Raw genomic sequence first — 19215 nt, 5'->3', positions numbered from 1 at the left:
CTCTGATAGCTTTGTTAACATCCAGGCCCTTGGTTTTACTCTTTAAAATTCTCGTCATTTTTAGTCATGTGAAAGATTATTTTATAATGATTGTGGATCATACTTACCTAATAGGGGATTGTTTGTAGTAGAGGAGCCATTATAAGGATGTAAGTGTGGGCCATGCAAAATTTGGTTTTGAAGGATTTTTAGATTATACTTGTTGGCCTTCTTAGGTCTGTGTTACGTGGGCTAGATCAGAGACTCACTGATTCCCAAACCTGGTCCTAATTAATCCTCCCTCTTGCTTGACCCCAAAGTTGCTGACAAGGAGATAGCCTTGTAAGGAATCTGTGTGTTTTCTGTTATGTTAATTTAGCCTATCAATACTGTATTATATAGGGGTTCCAAGAGGAAATTCTACAACTTCTGGATTAGGTAATTTTTACAGTAAAAAGAAACAACTGTTAACTGACTCTCATCCTGGGAGTTATTTAGAAATTTTAGAATACTATATTTTTCCTCAATAAAATTGGATTTTGAATAAATGTAATTTTTTAGTAGCTCAACTTCCTTGAAGTAACCAACTGAATCAGTTTCTGTGTTATTTTTTAACAAATACCTGTGATACCTAAATTCTCACTTGCAGGATCTAATCTGAATGGCTCAGGCCCTTTAGAGAGATTCTGCAACTCTAAAGATTGACTACATGCCCAGTAGATCACAAAATGGGGTTATTTTTCCAAGTAAATATTTACTAATAACAAGTTAATCATAAAGTTAAACTTTCACCCCCTTGTTTATTTTGCCTTTGCTGTAAGGCTGTAAGCACTGGGGCATTTTTGTAAGTGACAGTCCTTTTCCCCAGGTTCCTTTCTGTCTAGAGCATTAACGATAATTCGTAAGACTTGATGCTTTGTCTTGATATTTTCTCTCCTTTCCTCCCATCCCATCTTTCTCCTTCTTTTACTCTCTTTGTTGCGGTGATGAGTTCCTTCCAGAGGAAAAACAAGAAATCCAGAAAAGGTAGAGTACTTCAGTGTCCCATCAATTTTTCTTCTCCAGTTTGACATTTACTAATCCCCGAGTTCATTTGAATTAAGATTCTGTTTTGCTAGCTGCTTTCTGGATTGTAATTCTGGTCCCCATCTAAGGCCAGGATCACCAGCCACCTGGAAAATAATCAGGTTCATCTAGAGATCAAAGAAAGAGGACTTTTCTCAGAAAAAAGGAAATCCAGACAACCAACACTGCAGAGAACAGAGCCTGAGCCCCTAAGCAACCTGTCAAGAGAACCAGAGGGAATAAATGAAGAGCCTTACTGCAGTTTATCTTTTGAAAAGCTTTGTAGGAAGAAAAAGGGAGGTAGGGAAAATTATCATTTTGTTCATGTGAAAATGTTTCTATCCTCTCTACGATAGTAAGAGTGGTTTGGAGACACTAAATTTGCTCCTGGATCTAGCAGTTTTTAGTAGGTGGTTGCAGAGGTCCAGTTCCTTAATGCATTAAAGGAAGATGGTATAACTAGTCCTGAAATGAAAAATGTCAGAGAAACAGGTCTTTTCCCATCCCTGCTTTCTCCAGTCTCTGTAAAGAGCATGATATATTCTCTCAGACAGTGTCCTCTCCTGGCTAACATATGTGAAGTCTACATCATTTTTGATTCTGTAATTCTGAAGTGTGTATCTTAACACATCTGAAGATGAAAACCTTCAGAAATCTCTAATTTGCTTCTATCTAAATTCTCAGATTCCACCCTTGTAATTAGACTCAAAGATTGAGAACTGATTCCTCTGGAAGTGATCACCTCAAGATTTTCACTTTAGCTATCAAAAGCCTGAGAGATAACCAACCTGTTTATTATCTAAAGGTCATCATCCTCAGCTTTTCTTCTGTGTACATTTAAGAACAACATGATGTTCTTTCTCCAGTGTGACTATTGGGTAACCTTCACCACCCCAGAAGCAGGAGGAGCAAGTATATTGATGGATACCTTAGAGCCAGGAGGCTTCATGCTCAAATAATTAGACATGCTCTGGAAGCTTGGAGGTTACTCCTTCCTCTGTCTTCCTGGAGAGCTCTAGGATGTAAGTTGTCCCTGATACTTCTCCCTGCTTATTAGAAATCTGAATAGTACGTCTTTGAAATGGGACATTTTCCATTTCTCTTCTAGAAAGAGAATAATGATATATGGTCATATTAGTTACTCACTGATAAGTCCTTGAACAAACTTAACCCCTTCATTCCATAGATAAAGAACTGTGAATCCTAATGAAAAGTCTCATCACTCCCTTTTTGGCTTTCCTTATCCCCAAATCAGTGGGGTACTTCAAACTAGGGAGATAAAAATATGCCTGCTTTGGGCAGTGCTACCTAGATACTCACTTGCCCTCAGATGAGATGAATATGGGTGGAATCTAGGATTTTGGAAGCAAACAATGCTGTTTAACTAAGAGCATTCTTAATTTCGGTGACATACAGGCCACAGACATCCTTGAGTCCTTAACATGAGATTGATCTGCCTTATGATATATTCCCTGGGCTCACTTTGATTGGTTTTTGGAGTCCAGGTCCAGCATCTGTGTATAGTCCTTAGCAATGCTGAGATGTTGCATTCCCAAACCTTCCTATAGAAACTTATAAAAAATAGCTAGAAGTAAGTCAGTAACTCCTAGTTCCAGTCATTAAACAGATACTTCTCTTAAAGTTGTAAATTTGAATTAAATTGATTTAGTTTTCCCATTTCTACCTTTCTGGTCCCCTCTGAAAGCTAAATGTGATGAACTGCAGTAAGCCTTCATCCTTCTACATCTTTTCCCATCCTCATTGATCCCTCTACCTATCTTGAAAGGTTGCTTAGATGACTCAGGCACTGTTCTCTGCAGAGTTCGATATCTGGGTTTATTTTTCTGATGTGAGCCTCTCTTTTCACTTGCTCTCCAGGTGAGCCTGGCATTTGCTAGGAACCAGAGTGGAACCGGCAAAGTGGCCAGCAACAGAGTCCTGATCCAAATGGAGAAAGGGAACCAGGCGTACCTCAACCTGGAGTGGGAAACTTGATAGGAGGTCAGAAGTACTTCAGCTTTGGATTCTCATTTTCCTTACTTAAGGAACTGAGCACCAGAAGGTAGAGACTGAGAAAAGGAAAGAGAGAACATACCAAATCTTCAGTGTATCCTTTAGATTTCAGTTGTAGCCTTATTTTAGCAGGTTCTGGACAGTGAAATATAATAGTGGAATTATAATTTATAAGCAATCACAGCTGCATGATCCCATTCTTGGAATATAGTAGTTTGGAATAACAAAGAGGAGGTAAACATTGTAGTTATTTTGGCTATTACTTCAGGTGATAACCATTTTTAGATATTTTTCATTTCATCATGCTGCTGAGTTTTTCTTGAGTTGCATGCTGACTTACTTAGATTACTTTTTTTTGGCCATTTCTGTTATAACTGTATGCAGTTGTTTTTGGTATCAACCAACTCTATGCATTCCCATTTTCCAACTCTTTCATGATAAATTCTAGTTTGGGACCCAAGGCTGAAACATTCCTCCTGCTCAAAAAATAATGACTGCAATACCCAGTGAAAGAGAAGCTACATAGTTCAAAGTACAACTGGTTTTTAAAAAAACATACTTACATATTAAACACATTTGAAAGTTGCTATTCCAACACTTTAACAGGAGCCTGTACTCATGGGGAATTTTCTCTTCTCTATCCCTCTTCTTTCTCATACATACATGTATATCACATATACACACACGGGTAAAGAAAATTGCACAAATATAGCTTAATGAGTTTTTACAAGGTAAACATCAAAATAATCAGCACCCTGTGTGTGTGTTTTACTGCCTTATTAATTCTTGAATATAATTTGAGTTTTCAGTGGCCCTCTGGTTTTAGTTATTCATCTAATTCTGTCCCCAATAATGATGAAACTATTTTCTGATTTCTATTCTTAGCAAGAGAGACATAGAATTTTCTTCACAGAGGTTATAGTCGGTTTGTACTTCTTAGTAATAAACACAACTCTGGTACATTCTTTTTTTGCTGAGATGGCCTAATTTCCATTTTCTTCCATTCATGTTCAGGCTTTTATTTACTTATTCTCCATTTTCTTAATCATTGTCACTCTATATTGTTTTGCTTCTCCATTTTATTCACTTCAGCATCATCTGGAATTCCCTCTCACTTCCTGGGAGACCTTTGGTGCTGAATCTCTTCAGATAAGCAGCAGTTTGAATTCTGGCAGCAATTACTATATTAATTTCTTTTCATTGAGAGCTCTTTAATATATCCTTTTTTTACTCAGGTTATTGTTACCATTTCTTTTGCATCAAAATCTCACTGAAAACTATTTTCTCTTTGATAAGATTGGTATGTCTGTCTGCTCATTCTCTACAGGTTGCTTTTCCTCAAAGTTTGCATTTTTTGACTGTCGAACTTTGAGCCTGCCTTCTTGTAGGAAAGTTTGCTTTCGTATTCATGTCATATATCCCTTTTACTAGTTAATTTTCCTAGTAAGCAAAAGAAACTGCATTTTAGGTGAACAGTGTTTTCCTTTTAGCATTCATTAAATAATCTGGCATATCATTATTTGAAATTTCTTGTCCTTGATACCAAAACTACAAGCAGTCAAGATTCTTGTCAGTGTTACAGGTATATTTCAGAGTGGAAACTATGACTGGGCTCATAAACCTACTAGATGAGGAGGCTGTAATCCAGTTCTCTTTGACTGACTATGTAACATTCATTACTCATATCTTTTTCTGATAGTTTCCTCATTCGTAAACTAGAAAAGCCAGGCTTCTCTGGGTTGTTGTAAGGAACACTGAAAGTGTGTGAGCAGTGCTTTGAAAATACAGAGTAGTGTATAAATGGAAAGTTTAAATTCAGACAGATTGAAAAGGTTTTGAACATTGGTATGAATCATTATAGAGGAGATATGTGATGAGTTTTTATTCTGCGATACTCAGTGTTTTAAAAATCTCCAAACTTCTACGTTATCAGACAGAAAATACTCCCTTTTATTGTGGTGCTCCTAGTCTGGGCCTCCCTACTGCTGTAATATCAGGGCCCTAATTGGCTATCAAATCACTGTATCTCAGATCTCATTTCTGTATATCACATTTATAGGTTTCTTTGAATATCCCCTTTAAAGGGTCTTCTGCTATGAATTTGCTATCATTCATGTAGCTTTGGACTGTGCTCTAATTGTCTCCCCATTTCTTCCATCTTCCCCTGCCCCCAGTGATTGATGCTTCATTTCTCCATATGACAGCTGGCTTTCAGTTGACCCAGAAGCTTAAAAAGAGTCCTGGCTCCATCTTTTGATGACTTTTATTGATTTCTTATTCAAGGAGCATATCACTGAACTGAAGACAGAACAGAAGGAGGAAACAAAACTAAAATTTAATTAAGAACTCTGAATAGAAATATGAGTTTATTCTTGGGCTTTAAGGGTTCATTCTTGGGTTTCTCCATATTAGGCTAAAGAGTCAAATTACTACAGAAATCTGTAGAATTAGTAATGTGATATATTTTTTGTTGGCCACAATATCCTTCATACCTTCTGCTTTCCAGTTTATCATCCTTTAAGAATGCTCTTTTTAAAAGAGTCTTACCTCTGTGCCTTGGTTTAGAGTCTTCTCATTTATTATAAGCTCTTCTCCTCTGAAGTTGCAATTTTTATTAACTGTGTGCCTGTTAACTCTTTTTGACCTACTTATTTAAATTGTCTTTTGCCTTTTTCACTCTGCGTATATTTTACTCATTTTACACTAACATTCTTTCCCGACTTCACTTTTCCCATCCTGTAGAAATTATTTAATTTTATTTTTATTAGATAAATGCATGGTTTAAGGCCAAAAGATCCATAAAGACTTTACTGTGATAAATGTCTTTCCTTCTCATACTTGCTTCCCATTCACCCTGACCTCTCTATGTAAGTAACAAGTATTTACAGTTTATTGTGACTCCTTCAAGAGATAGTCTGTGCAATAAGTAAATTAATACATCTATTCCTTCTTAACCCTTTTAGAAAGTGTAGTATGGGATCATATTAATGTACAGTGTTCTCCTTTTTTTCCCCTCCATTCATATATTGGGAGACCATTCCATTCAGTATATGAAGCACTCCCCTATTCTGATCGTCTCATGTTAACTCTGTCTTGATCTGATGTTTTAGATACCCTGAATATTTCTCTAGGCTAAGGTATTTCTTCAGGAATTATTATTTTAAATTAACATAGTATTTACCTGATAGATTATGCAAATAATGATCTCAGATTCTTTTCCTCATGCACAGAAAACCTTTTTGTTAATAAGTAAACAAGCTATTAAATTCTATATTAAATTATAAAATATACTTATAAGATATAAGCTATATTAAATACAAGATAATGAAATTATTTTTATCTTTATAGTTTGAATCAGCTTGGGTACTGACAAATATTGCTTCAGGAAATTCTCTTCAGACCCGGATTGTGATTCAGGCAGGAGCTGTGCCTATCTTCATAGAGTTGCTCAGCTCAGAGTTTGAAGATGTGCAGGAGCAGGTAAAAAATGAAACAAGAGAAGCATGTCAAAGGAAATACTTTTTCCTTCGGTCTTGCATTCAGGGTCTTAGTTTTACCATTTGGATATGATATCCATGGTTCATAATGGGGAGTATTCTAGAAATCTCATCTTACCCAGTTGGAAAGTTTCATAGTGAATGTAGGCAGAATTTCTCCTAGAAACAAAACCATTTTCCCTTCCAACCATGAAATTCTTTAAGCCATATGTATGTATATATTCACACACACATACATACTTTTTAGACTATGTAAGCAATTACTGAGGTTTTTCTTATAGTTATCTCTAGTTTTGAAGTGGCAAGTCTATGCCACTTTCGTGCAGAAAAGGACATAGAAAATGTGAGTTTTTAAATTACTGTAAACTTTATCAGATTTGTAAATATAAATCACTGCTAAATGTGTATGATTTTCTTCTACAGATTTATTGAGGTATAATCAAGCTACAGTGAACTGCATATATTTAATGTGTGCAATTTGATGAGTTTTGACGTGTGTATATACCCATGAGACCGTCATTATAATGAAGATAATTAATATATCCATTGACTGCAAAAGTTTAATAAAGTTTTCTGCATTTTGATTGCTCTTAAATTCTTTGTTCAATGTTTTCTTTTGTAAGCAAGTTTAAAATACATTTTTAATTAGCTGAGTAAGCCATTTGAATTTCTGCTCTGTTCTAAGGGCTGTATGGATTGCTAGCTACTTGGGGGTGGGATCCCCTAAGATAAAATATTTATGTGTGAAAACTGGTAGGTCCCTTTAATAAGCTTACTGCCATGAGTGTTCACATGTTTACTTTATAATATTTTTGATTGGTCTTCCACCAGTCCCGCAATTATTTCACTTGACTCCCTGATGAATGAATTTAGATTGTTAATATGCAATGTCCATGTATAATATGTTGTTTAACTATTATGTAATTTTGTAAAGAGTTATTATATGTTGGCATCTTTTTTGAGAGAATTATGAGAAAATTAAACTCTGTGATCTGTCATTAATGAATAATTCTTTCACAGGCTGTCTGGGCTCTTGGCAACATTGCTGGAGACAGTACCATGTGCAGAGACTATGTCTTAGACTGCAATATTCTTCCTCCTCTTTTGCAGTAAGTTAGTTTCTTCCTTCCTTGCTTCCTTCCTCCCTCCTTTCCTCCTTTCCTCCCTCCCTCCCTCCCTTCCTCTCTTCCTCTCTTTTTCTTTCTTGTAATAAAAATATGAGAAGTTCCTCAGAAAGCAGTGCATCTTTCGAAATCACTTTTGATTTCCTAGTGCTACTTTTCATTATGGATATTTTCTTACTTACTTGTTCAGATCATTTCTTCAGGCATCCTGTCTTATTCCAGTGCCAAAATTCTGAATTCCTTGTGTTAGAATTAAACTTTATTGTTCTGAAGAAGAGCTATTTGAAGACATCTGTTTATCGATAGCATTAAATAATATTAAATATTTTATCTTATGCCACCAAAGAACTAATGCCCATTATATAGTTTACCATTGTATCATCATGCTTACAGGTTATTTTCAAAGCAAAACCGCCTGACCATGACCCGGAATGCAGTATGGGCTTTGTCTAATCTCTGTAGAGGAAAAAGTCCACCTCCAGAATTTGCAAAGGTGAGGATTATGCTTGTGGGAAATTTGCAGAAAAAGTATAGTTAAAAGAGTATAGCAACCAGGGGGAGGGTATAGCTCATGTAGTAGAGCGCATGCTTAGCATTCACAAGGGCCTGAGTTCAATCCCCAGTATCTCCTCTAAAAATAAATAAACCTAATTACCTCCCCCCACCGAAACACCAAACAAAAACCAAACAAACAAAAGAGTATAGCAATCAGTATTAATGTGAACAGAATAAGAATTATTTTTAATAAAATTTAAAATGTTAGAATTTTGTTTCTAGAGAAATAGGTCTTTTTGTTGTTTTTGTTTTAATTTGGAATAAATTTTCATTGCCTATAAAAACCTCTGAATTAATCTTAAAACGTGGCATTTTTTTGTTCTTAAAAAGTATCAAAAATGCAGAATTTCCTAGCTTTAGCACTTGTGAAAATTCCTTTACCTCTTTGGTCCACAAAGCAAAGAATGTGTTTTGACAGGGACTCACTCTGAGAGTTGGTATTTATTCAACTTTGCTCTTTGAAATTGTTTTTCCCTGGGCTCTGACTACCTTGTTAAGGTAAACTGCAAGATCACTGACGGCATTCCCAAAGATGGAAATGTCACTTGGCCACTTACTAACTCCATTTCTAGAAGTACTAATAACCCCAAAAGTCACCAGATGTGTGCCTGGTTGCTTTCTGGAATTTCCACCTCACTTCTTGCTTTTATGTTACTGAGTTTTATAATCATATCATCTTCCCTTTGCAGGTTTCCCCCTGTCTGAATGTGCTTTCCTGGTTGCTGTTTGTCAGTGACACTGATGTACTGGCTGATGCCTGCTGGGCCCTCTCATATCTATCAGATGGACCCAATGATAAGATTCAAGCAGTCATTGATGCAGGAGTATGTAGGAGACTTGTGGAGCTTCTGATGTAAGATATCTTTAAGAAAGTTTGTCTGTTCTTCTGTCCCTCATATTTGTTTTCTAGTTGTTGATACTCAAATATTAATATGTTATTCTGACTCATTGTGCTTTGGGCTACTGTCTTTAGTTACTTGTTTATATTTATGTCACAACTGTTTATTTGTTTTGAGGAGTATAAAGAACCTCTCACTCTTAGGCAGAAACATTTGGAAAACTGATCTATGTAATTATAGCTCATGTTTAATGGCCTGAGACCAACCACTGGATAGCAAAAGGCATATTGCCACTAGAAACAGTCATTCCTTATCTTTTGTCTCATTTAAAACTTAACCCACAACTGGTTTTAGACTTTCAATTTTATTTTGCTTTATCTTTGTGACGCCTTTGATTTATGAAGTGGAAGATTTACTGATGGCATAAATAAGACTATCAATCAAGTTTTTAGAAAATACTATAGAAGAAAAAAATTAGAATGATAACATAATGGGGAAATGGTACAGTTACAAGCCATGTGAGAGTTAACTGAAGGAAGTACAAAGGAGATGCAAGGGAACATTGCCCCAGAGAGGACATGTGGAGTGGATTAGATAGTATAATTTACAGAACATAAAACTCAGGGATTATGACTGGCCATAGACTGGGTGCAAATCAGCAGCATGATGCTGTTGTGAATTAAAAGCAGTATGGTGCTGGAGGAGTCAGAAGTACAGCATTCAGAATCTGGAAGGTAATCTTTTGTACTCTTTAGTCACTAGATTACTGTATATTTTAACCATTTCTTTTCAGCCATCAGATCTTAAAATAAATATGAAGAAACTGGCATAGTTTTGAGAAGAGTGATCAATCTCATTAAAGGAGAGAGAAAGTAAGGTTTTTAAGGAAAGCTAAAGGATATTAAACTTACTTAGCATGAGATCAAGACTTAGTATCTGTCTTGAAATATATAAAGGATTTGTACAGGGGTTTTTCGAACCAGTAAGTCAGCTGAGGTGTAGTAGAAAGAATTTACTATTTGGAGTACGAAGCCTGGCTTTCATTTTCAAGTTAGTACAACTATTGACATATTTTTATTTCTGTGAAAATTATACGATTTATAAAACTTAAAAGTGCTATATAAATGTTAACTATTGCTCTCCACTATCTCAGCAACCATAGAGACCAAGTGAAGGGGAAACAAAACCTGTATTAAAAAATGAGAGGGAAAACTTGGAATCCAGGTGATGAAATACATGGTAAAGATTACTAGGACAGATTTGTAGTTTTTATCCAAAATACTAAATAAAGGGAAAGACAGGGGACACCAAAAACATTCCATCATCATGATAAGGATGATAGGATTCTCTTAATAACCACCATAAGTACCTTTCTCTTCAAGATCCTATGACATATTTTGGGTTTCAGCTCTAAGGAAAAGAGACTAAGGCTGTAACTGTTGGATGTAACATTTCTTTTTATGATTGCAGGCATAATGATTATAAAGTGGTTTCTCCTGCTTTGCGGGCTGTGGGAAACATTGTCACAGGGGATGATATTCAGACACAGGTATGAATAAATGGTAACTACTTTTTCCTTCAGAAACAGCACATTGACACCCCCTCACCCCCATGATTATATTTCTGTTATAGTATTTAACTCTATGTTATAGGGGAGAATTGACAGTCTTTTTCATTAATGTTTGTTAAAAGTGTTGCTTGTAGCTATTTTGGGTTCCCTATGATAGAACTTACTGTTTTGGCTAGTTGGGTTTATTTCCCACTATCTGTTGGAAGTATCTTGTGAGCATCAGAAGCCTCCAGTAGCATCCTTTCTCTGTCATCCTCATCTCATCTTCTCTGATAACTTCCTCCTTTTTGTGCATGGTAGGTCTCCTGTGTGAGGAGGATCTTCCTTTCTAGTTTTTCTAGTTCTTTTCTTTTTTCTTTTCTTTTCTTTTCTTTTTTCTTTTCTTTTCTTTTCTTTTCTTTTCTTTTCTTTTCTTTTCTTTTCTTTTCTTTTCTTTTCTTTTCTTTTCTTTTCTCTTCTTTTCTCTTCTTTTCTCTTCTTTTCCCTTCCCTTCCCTTCCCTCCCCTCCCTTTCCCTCCCCTCCTCTCCCCTCTCCTCTCCTCTCCTCTCCTCTCCTCTTCTCTTCATGGAGCTGTTCATTGAGCTTTATTGAGGTATAACTGACATGCAATAAACTGCATTATATTCAGAATGTACAATTGGATATGTTTTGACATAGGTTTACACCCAGGAAACCATCACCACAATCAGCTTTCTTTGTTCCCCTCTGTAAATCTCCCTCTCTCTCCACTCCCAACCCCAGGCAATAACTGATCTGTTTGTGAGTGTTCTTCAGAAATTCCGTATACAGTAGTTCATCAGTACTTGGAGTATTTTCTCTCAGTCTGTGGTTTGCATTTTCATTTACTTAATATCTTTTGAAGAATAAAAAATTCCTTAATGTCACCTTCTACTCCATTCAACTTCTGTATCGAGATATAGCCCTCACAGTGGATTGTTCGAGCCATTTTTCTTCTTGATCCTGTCAGATGCATTGTTATCATCTTTAAAATTATCTTCCTAGGCTTCTGTGGTGTTGAAGTATTTTGGGTCTCCTGCCTCAGTGACTATTTATTTTTCCTTAGCAAGCTCCTTTTCTTGTTCTTTTCTGTTTGTGGGATTATGCCCTGGAGGGGATAATTATTCGTCGATCTTATATTTATAACTTAAGCCATCACCCTTAGGCACCTGATTGAGAATTCAGAATTACATTTTAGCCTTAGCTCCTTCTTAACCAGCTTTGAATTTCAGCAGGACATTTGATGTTTTCACTTTTTTAATCTCTGAAATTAAGGAGACTGAATTTGTTCTCAGGTGTCTTCCAACTCTTAATATTTACTTTAAATGTATTTTATCCACAAGGGAACTCATTATTTCCCCTGGTATATCTGGACCTCTACTTTATGTTCCTGTCTTAGTGAATGGCATCAGCAGTTGCCCAAGCCAAAAATCTGACATAAGCTCCATTTTTCCCTCTTTACCTTTTTCATCAGTCGGTAAATTACCATCACTGTTCATCCCTTACAGTGCTTAGTTCAGGCCTTTCTTGTACCATTCCTATATCACCAGAAGGATGCTTGTAAAATGCACATTTGATTGTGTCATCCTCTTAAAATATTTTATGGCCCCTTCTTGTCCTTGGATGGTGTTTAAGATTCTTTAATATCTGGCACCTGTATAATGGAATGCTATGCAACAAGAATGAAGAGGCTATTAAGCACATATATGGAAGGATCTCCAGTATCTGTTGTTTTAAAGTAGGGAGGTGGTGCAGAATAGTGTGTAGGATATTTTACTATTTGTGTAAAGGGGGAACAGAAGGAGAGGAAAAGAAAATAATAATGTGTTTGATTGTATTTGCATAAAATTCCTCTAGAAACATATACAGAAAGCTAATAATATCGGTTGTCTCTGGAGAACTGGGTAGCTCGGGTATAGGAATGGAAAGGAGGCTTTTAACTATATAGTCCTTTTTATTTTCTGCTTTAAAACCATATCAGTATATTTGCTATTCAAAAATCCATACTCTGCCATTAATGTCTTCTCATTCTTCAAGTCTTCCTACTAACATTATTTTCTCCGAGCAGCTTACTGTCATATTAGGTGTGCCTCCTTTTGTTTCATCCATCATAGCACTTATCACATTGTATTGTAACTGTTTGCTAGATTGTAAGCTTCTAGAGGGGTGCCTGTGTCAATCCTGCTCACTTTTGTGCTTCTATAATCTAATAGTTCCTGCAATAATGTATAGAGACTCAAAAAATATTTACTGAATAACTGAAGTTCTAAATCTATGTCTAGTTCCATCCTCTGTCAAGTTCCAGTCCCATGTCTCCAGTACCTGTCAGATACTTCTGCTTGTGTGTCTGACATTTGTCCTTCTCAGTTTATCTTCTCTCCCAGAAAGTGAGTTCCAAGTTTTGATCTTTTTCTACTTCAGTTAATGATACAACTATTCACCCACACATGAAACTTTGCAGTCATAGTTGGTGGCTTCATGTCTCACAGCAAGTCAACAAGTCTTACTGATTGTTAGTGTTTCTAGATACATGTATTAGTCCCTGTTTTTCACACACAGGAGTGGTTGCTGTACCCATCTTATCTATCCTCCTCCTCTCCTAGACATTTACCCCTCTCAGTTTATTCTCCCTAATAACAGCTTAATCTTTCCTAAAATAAGCTTGTTCACATTACTTTCCTCCTAGAAACAATGAGCTTTCTTAATGCCTATGAGATAAAGAACTTGAAAGATCCTCAGGAGTTTGTACTTTAATATTTTAGTTTCATTCTTCTTTCTAGCCTATTAATTTTTTGGGTACAGAACCCTTCCTTAATAGCCTCACTAATCTCTTCTTTTCTTATTTTGGTACCCTGTTGTAGCCTATGTCCTCATTTTTTCACTTCTGATCTATCTGCTTTGTCTTCCCTCTGCTTATGAAATCCTATCTGTGTTTCCTATGAACCCCATGAAGTCTTTTTTTCTGACTACTCCTCAAGTATTATATTTAACTTCTGACATGTTTATTTTCCACACCACATCTTTGACATTTAAAAAATTGCTTTGTGACATCTTTTATAGTTGTTTGGAATGATTGTACCTGGTTAACCACAAGTTTTGTTATTTCTTGAGTTAATTTAATAGGCAAAAATTGGTTTCATTTTAATTTGTATTTCTTTTGTTACTTTGAGAGGTAATTTTCTACTAAAATTGTAGTTTCTCTTATCAACTTACATATTAAAGATAGCAACCCTCTTATGAGTTGCAAATATTTTTTCCCATTGTGTGGTTTGCATTTTAATTTTCATACTATTTTTTGACATGTAAAAATTCTTATTTAGTGAAATGTTAATTTCTCCCCCTATAATTTCTAATGTTGTTTTTATATTTGGAAGTCCCCAAATCAGCTATTGATATTTCTTTTGTTTTATAGTTTCTTTTTTATATTTACTCTTTAAATTGATTGCAGATTTGTTTTAGTAACTGTTTGGGGTTAAGAATTGATTTTATAAAATATTTGTCAATTAATCCCCTTATTTTAATACCATCTATTAAGTAAGACTACCAGTCATTGGAGGAAGAGGGGATTAACTTTATTGTACACCTCATTCTTTATAAATACTTGCATTTTTGTTTCTAGACTAGATATCTATTCTTTTGTTCAGTGGTTGATTCTTGAGCCTGCCAAATATTATTTTAATCATTATAATTTTATTTTAGTTTCTGGTAGAGTAGATCTCTTTGTTCATGTGTCTTTGTCTTACTTCCCTCACCTTTGTAAGCTGTTTGATAGCTGGGAGCATATACTTTTTAGCTTTATATCCTACAAATCACCTAGTGTACTTCATTAAGTATGTTTTGGCTCATTGACTACCAGCTAGAGAGTTATTAGAAGACTTAAAAGTCTGAGACCATTTCTGAATTTCTGGCCACTTGCTATATTTACCCATCCAGAAGATATTTTAATATGCTGTTGGCATAATGGTGAATGATTAATACATTGTTGTACCTTATTAATATAAGTATGTTTGGCAGTTGTGAGTGTATATAATGAAACTGCTTAGATAATCTTAGAAGTGAATTCTTATTAGCTGTGAATACTTTTTACATATATAAAATTATTTCTAAAATTTCAAGGGGAGATATCATTCCTTTGCCTATATTTTCCTAAAATAAAGTCATTGAGTTAAAGGTTTACTTCTGTTTGGATCAATATAATAAGTAAAATTTTCAAACTTTTCGTTTAGGTGATTTTGAATTGCTCAGCTCTGCAGAGTTTATTGCATTTGCTGAGTAGCCCAAAGGAATCTATCAAAAAAGAAGCATGTTGGACAATATCTAATATCACAGCTGGAAATAGGGCACAGATCCAGGTAATCTCATAGCTCCTATCCTTTTTTTATATTTTTATTAAGTAAGTTTTTTTCAGTAAGCCTTTAAAAATATATTTTTTTCATTATTGCCTTGGAGACAACTAATTTGCAATATTGCTGTCTTGTTTAGTCTACTGTTTTATCCAAATTATAGAGGTTAAATCTTTTGAAACTTACAGTTAGGCCTTAGTTTTTCCCTTTGCCTTTAATATTTGATGATTTGCCAAAATCTGAGAAACAGTGTCTTGTATTTTCAAAATGTTTTGATGGGAAGCATCTTCAGAAGCAGCTTTATGCTAAACAGATTGGTTTTATTCTTGCCAAGTAAAATGTTTATTTTCTAGTGGACCCACGTGTTGGATTGCTCAAGTTTTTCATGGACCTTTGGGGACCCTTTACTTTTGTTCTTATGTTGGTGGAAGAGTAACCCAAGTGGCTGGGCCAAATGGTTCAGCATTGGGCCATGAGAAAGGCTAGAACAAGAAGTTGGAAAAGATATAATACAGATTTATGGGACTTTGAGCTGAGTGGAATCATAGAGGTCATCTAATCCAACATTCTCAATTAAAAATGAAACTGAGACTCAGAAATAAAATGATTTGCTCAAGGATACTTGTAGTAAATGAAAGGATCAAGATGAAGCATCTTTCCACTAAGTTTTGCTGACTTCCTTCACTGGTGTGATAGAGTTCTTGACCAGGAAAGGAAGCGTGGTTAGTCATCCCCAGAAGGCTGTCAGGGACTGAGACTGATAGCTGTAGCAATTTATAGCTTGCATACAAGGTGATTTCAGCTGCAGCTGATTGTCTGCTACCATCAAGCTCTTATGTGAAATTTCTCAGTTTCATGATACAGGAAATGATATGAACCCATTTTAGGTTCTTGAGCTAAGGAGAAAGATGAAATGAAAGCAATTTGTGGAAGACTACTTTAGTATTTGAGAGGGATTGAGTAAAAAGTACTCTGTCCAGCTAAAGGCTCTTCTGGTAATTTGGGTGGGAGGTGGTGGCTTGGAATAGGATAGTGGCAGTGCTAAAGGAAAGGAAAAGATAGACTAAGGATGTTTTAACTGAGAATGTAAAGGAGACTTGGTGACTGATTTAGAATAAATAAATAAACACAAAAAGAGCCTTTGTGAATTAAGGAGGTTTGAAAGGAGACCTGATATAAAGAGCAGATGATATGTTTAAGGTGGTAAGCAGATGTAAAGTAAGCTGTTAGCCACCTTGGGCGGGGCTCCAGTGAGAAATGAGGACTTGAGAGTTAAAACACACATGTCAGGGTGCGGTGGATGCTGTGAGAGAAATGAGAATAGCAGATTATGAGCAGAACAAGAGAGAACAATAAAAGAGAGAAGAACTCAGGTAGAAAACCAGAAGATTATAAAGTTACAAACTCCAGGGAGGATGTTGTCAGTGATACCAAGTATAACCAGAAAGTCCTTAGGGATAATGAATTAACTCCTTCCAGTTTACTTTTTAATAGGGCAAGGGGTGTCATTAATGAAGCAACTGAAAAGTTAAAATTAGTATCATGAACATCTTTATAAATCTTGTAATTTCCCTTTCTATATAATTTTTCTTTAATTTCAGACTGTGATAGATGCCAATATTTTTCCAGCCCTCATTAGTATATTACAAACTGCTGAGTTTCGGACAAGGAAAGAAGCAGCTTGGGCCATCACAAATGCAACTTCTGGAGGATCAGCTGAACAGATCAAGTAAGTACTAACCAGGTAGTAAATTAAAGGAGAATTATTATGTCTGCCAATTAAGAATGCTCAATTCTAGCCTCTTGGATGGTTGTTCCTAGTTTCATAATTAAATCCAGTGTATATTTAATTCCTTATACCCCTCCTGTTCTTTCTTGGAGAAAATAATTCTGGGATGTGAGAAGTAAAGCATAGTTGAGGTTTGAAGCAATGGAAATACTTATGGGGTGGCTTGAGCCTACTCTGGAGGAGCTTGGTTAGAAACATCTTGGGTAGTGTAAAAGGTTACTTACAGAATCCTTGGAGTCCAACTTTAATAGCTAAATCTTGTATTTCTAGTTTAGGTGGCTTAGTAGTAGAACTGGATTAGACTTGGAAGAGATTTGTATCTCAGAATAAAGTGTCCAAATCAGTAGAGGCAAGTCTCCTAAAGCACTGTGTTCTTCAGTAAAGGGAGAGGTTTGTATCAGCTTGAGACTTAACTGGCCCCTTGAGCAGCAGCTTATAATCTTAATGGCTAGAGAAGGCATAAATATGGACAGAAATCAGTTCCTCAGAGGAACATCATGTAGTTCAGTGCTTAATTACAGACATAAAAAAAGAACAAGACTCTTAGCCTGCCTCAGCTTTCTTTATGGGGAATTCAGATGAGAAGACAGTTTCCAATGAGTATTAAAGCATTAACCCCTTCCACATATGTAATATCGGGGAAACATAGCTACTTCTCATATTGTTGCTTTATGGGTTAAATGTAGGCACTCAACTAATGCTAACTTTTAGTGCTCAGTTAGGAATTTAGAAATGAAAAGATAAAAATAGTCCTAAGATTTCAGAAATTGATCAGTTACAGAAGATAAGTAGTATGTACTGAAATAATAAAATTTAAGTAGATTAATGCAGCAGCTATTTCAGTGAAGTTAATCATGGATAGGTTATTCAGGAAGACTTCAAGTGGTCTTCATTCAGAAGCATATATTTATATGAAATTGCATCTTTTTCAACCTTCAAAATTCTGGTTCTGGGGTACTATGATTTTGAGCATGCCACCACCAGATGGCAGTAGTATGAAGTAATTTAGAAGTTACTAGAACAGTTGATAGTCAAGTTTTATGTTCAAATTCAGATTTATAATTTTTGTCTCAATATTTTATACCAAATGTTTTCTTAATTGAAATGATTAAACTGTACACATACATATTTTTAAAACATTTATAAAATACTATAGTGTCTTTCATCAAAAGATATTCAGGGGTATTTTACTGTTAGGAGTAGAATGGTACTATCCCTTTTAAAAATTCAGCATAGCTATTTATAATAATGAAGTTAACTTTTAATCTCCCAGCAGTTTCTGCTCAACCAGATAAAGAGTTACCTTGAAAGATTATTATACAAATATTACAGTGCAAATTATAGAAAATAAACTGACTTTATCATTGATAAAAGGCACCTGTATGGCTTCTGCTTATTCTTGTTGAAAAGATTTAGATGCAAGAACCAGTTAGAATAACTTAGAAAATATCCATAATTGTAGGTTAAATATAATCAAATGCTAGTACATACTACAGTTTTTAAGAATGAAGGATTAAAGAATGTTGCCTGGAATTAGAGAAAGTTTCGTGAAAGGTAAATTTTGTCATTTAGGCGGAGGTTTGGCAATTTTGAAGGAGAGAGAATATCATTAGAAACGTGAGGGAATGTGCATGGCAAATGTTAGTGGAAGAGGTAGCTCATTCTTTCTATACGTTATTCTTTCACAAAGATGAGGAATTAAGTAATTGATGGACTTTGAAAACTAGGATGAAGGCCTTAATCTAGGATATTGGAAAGACTTTGGAGTGTCTTTAACATTGACTGTAGTATGAAGAAGACAGTGTTTAGAGGAGAAGGAGTAGAGCAGTTAAGATGTTACTGCAGTAGTTTAGTATACAGTGATGGCCAGAATTAAGCTAATAGCTGTAGCATGGAGTTACGGGTCTGGTTATGGGAAAGAAGGATCTGTAGGACTTGGTGGCAGGTTATAGAAGGAAAGGAAAGAGCAAAAGATGACTGGAGAAAATGGTGGTGCTGTTGATAAAAATTAGGACACAGAAGAAGCAAAATCCTGTTTGAGAGAGGGGGTTTAAGACATAGTTTGTTACTCATCTAAAGAAATCTGACTTTATTATTTCAGCCTCTTTTAACTTTCCTCTGTTGTAGAGTATCTGGATTTCTTGGTCATAAATTTCTCCTTCCTAAAGGAACTCCTAAATGTAAAATTACCAATCAGATTAGAAATATAATTCTCTTTCACAGATAATATATTCTTGTGGACTAAATGTCCTTACTCAGAAAATTTTCTTGATGGAAGCCTTTTCTGCAACAAAAGCAGGTAGCATCCATCACCAGTGATTGCTTTATCCAAGTGTTTGAAATACATTGCACATAGGAGCCATTCCCAGACTTAAACAATAGAATTGTGCTTGTTTTCCATGCATCTTTTCAAGTCTTCAAACTTTCCCAAGGAAACACTCCT

The 19215-nt window shown here is 35.4% G+C and overlaps 1 protein-coding gene across 1 annotated transcript in view; it reads left to right on the top strand.

Moving 5' to 3' along the window:
* The window catches only part of KPNA1 (karyopherin subunit alpha 1), a 56329-nt gene that overhangs the window by 30392 nt on the left and 6722 nt on the right, over positions 1-19215 (top strand). Inside the window, exons 6-12 of the mRNA XM_010970899.3 lie at positions 6406-6537; positions 7575-7663; positions 8072-8171; positions 8923-9086; positions 10543-10621; positions 14867-14992; positions 16585-16712. Coding sequence (XP_010969201.1) covers positions 6406-6537; positions 7575-7663; positions 8072-8171; positions 8923-9086; positions 10543-10621; positions 14867-14992; positions 16585-16712 — 818 coding nt within the window. The remainder of the gene's footprint in view (positions 1-6405; positions 6538-7574; positions 7664-8071; positions 8172-8922; positions 9087-10542; positions 10622-14866; positions 14993-16584; positions 16713-19215) is intronic.

The sequence above is a fragment of the Camelus bactrianus genome, chromosome 1 (genome assembly GCF_048773025.1).
Source record: "Camelus bactrianus isolate YW-2024 breed Bactrian camel chromosome 1, ASM4877302v1, whole genome shotgun sequence".
NCBI classification, from domain to species: domain Eukaryota; kingdom Metazoa; phylum Chordata; class Mammalia; order Artiodactyla; family Camelidae; genus Camelus; species Camelus bactrianus.
Note: the sequence above shows the minus strand (reverse complement) of the source record. Positions and strands in the feature narration are given on the sequence as shown.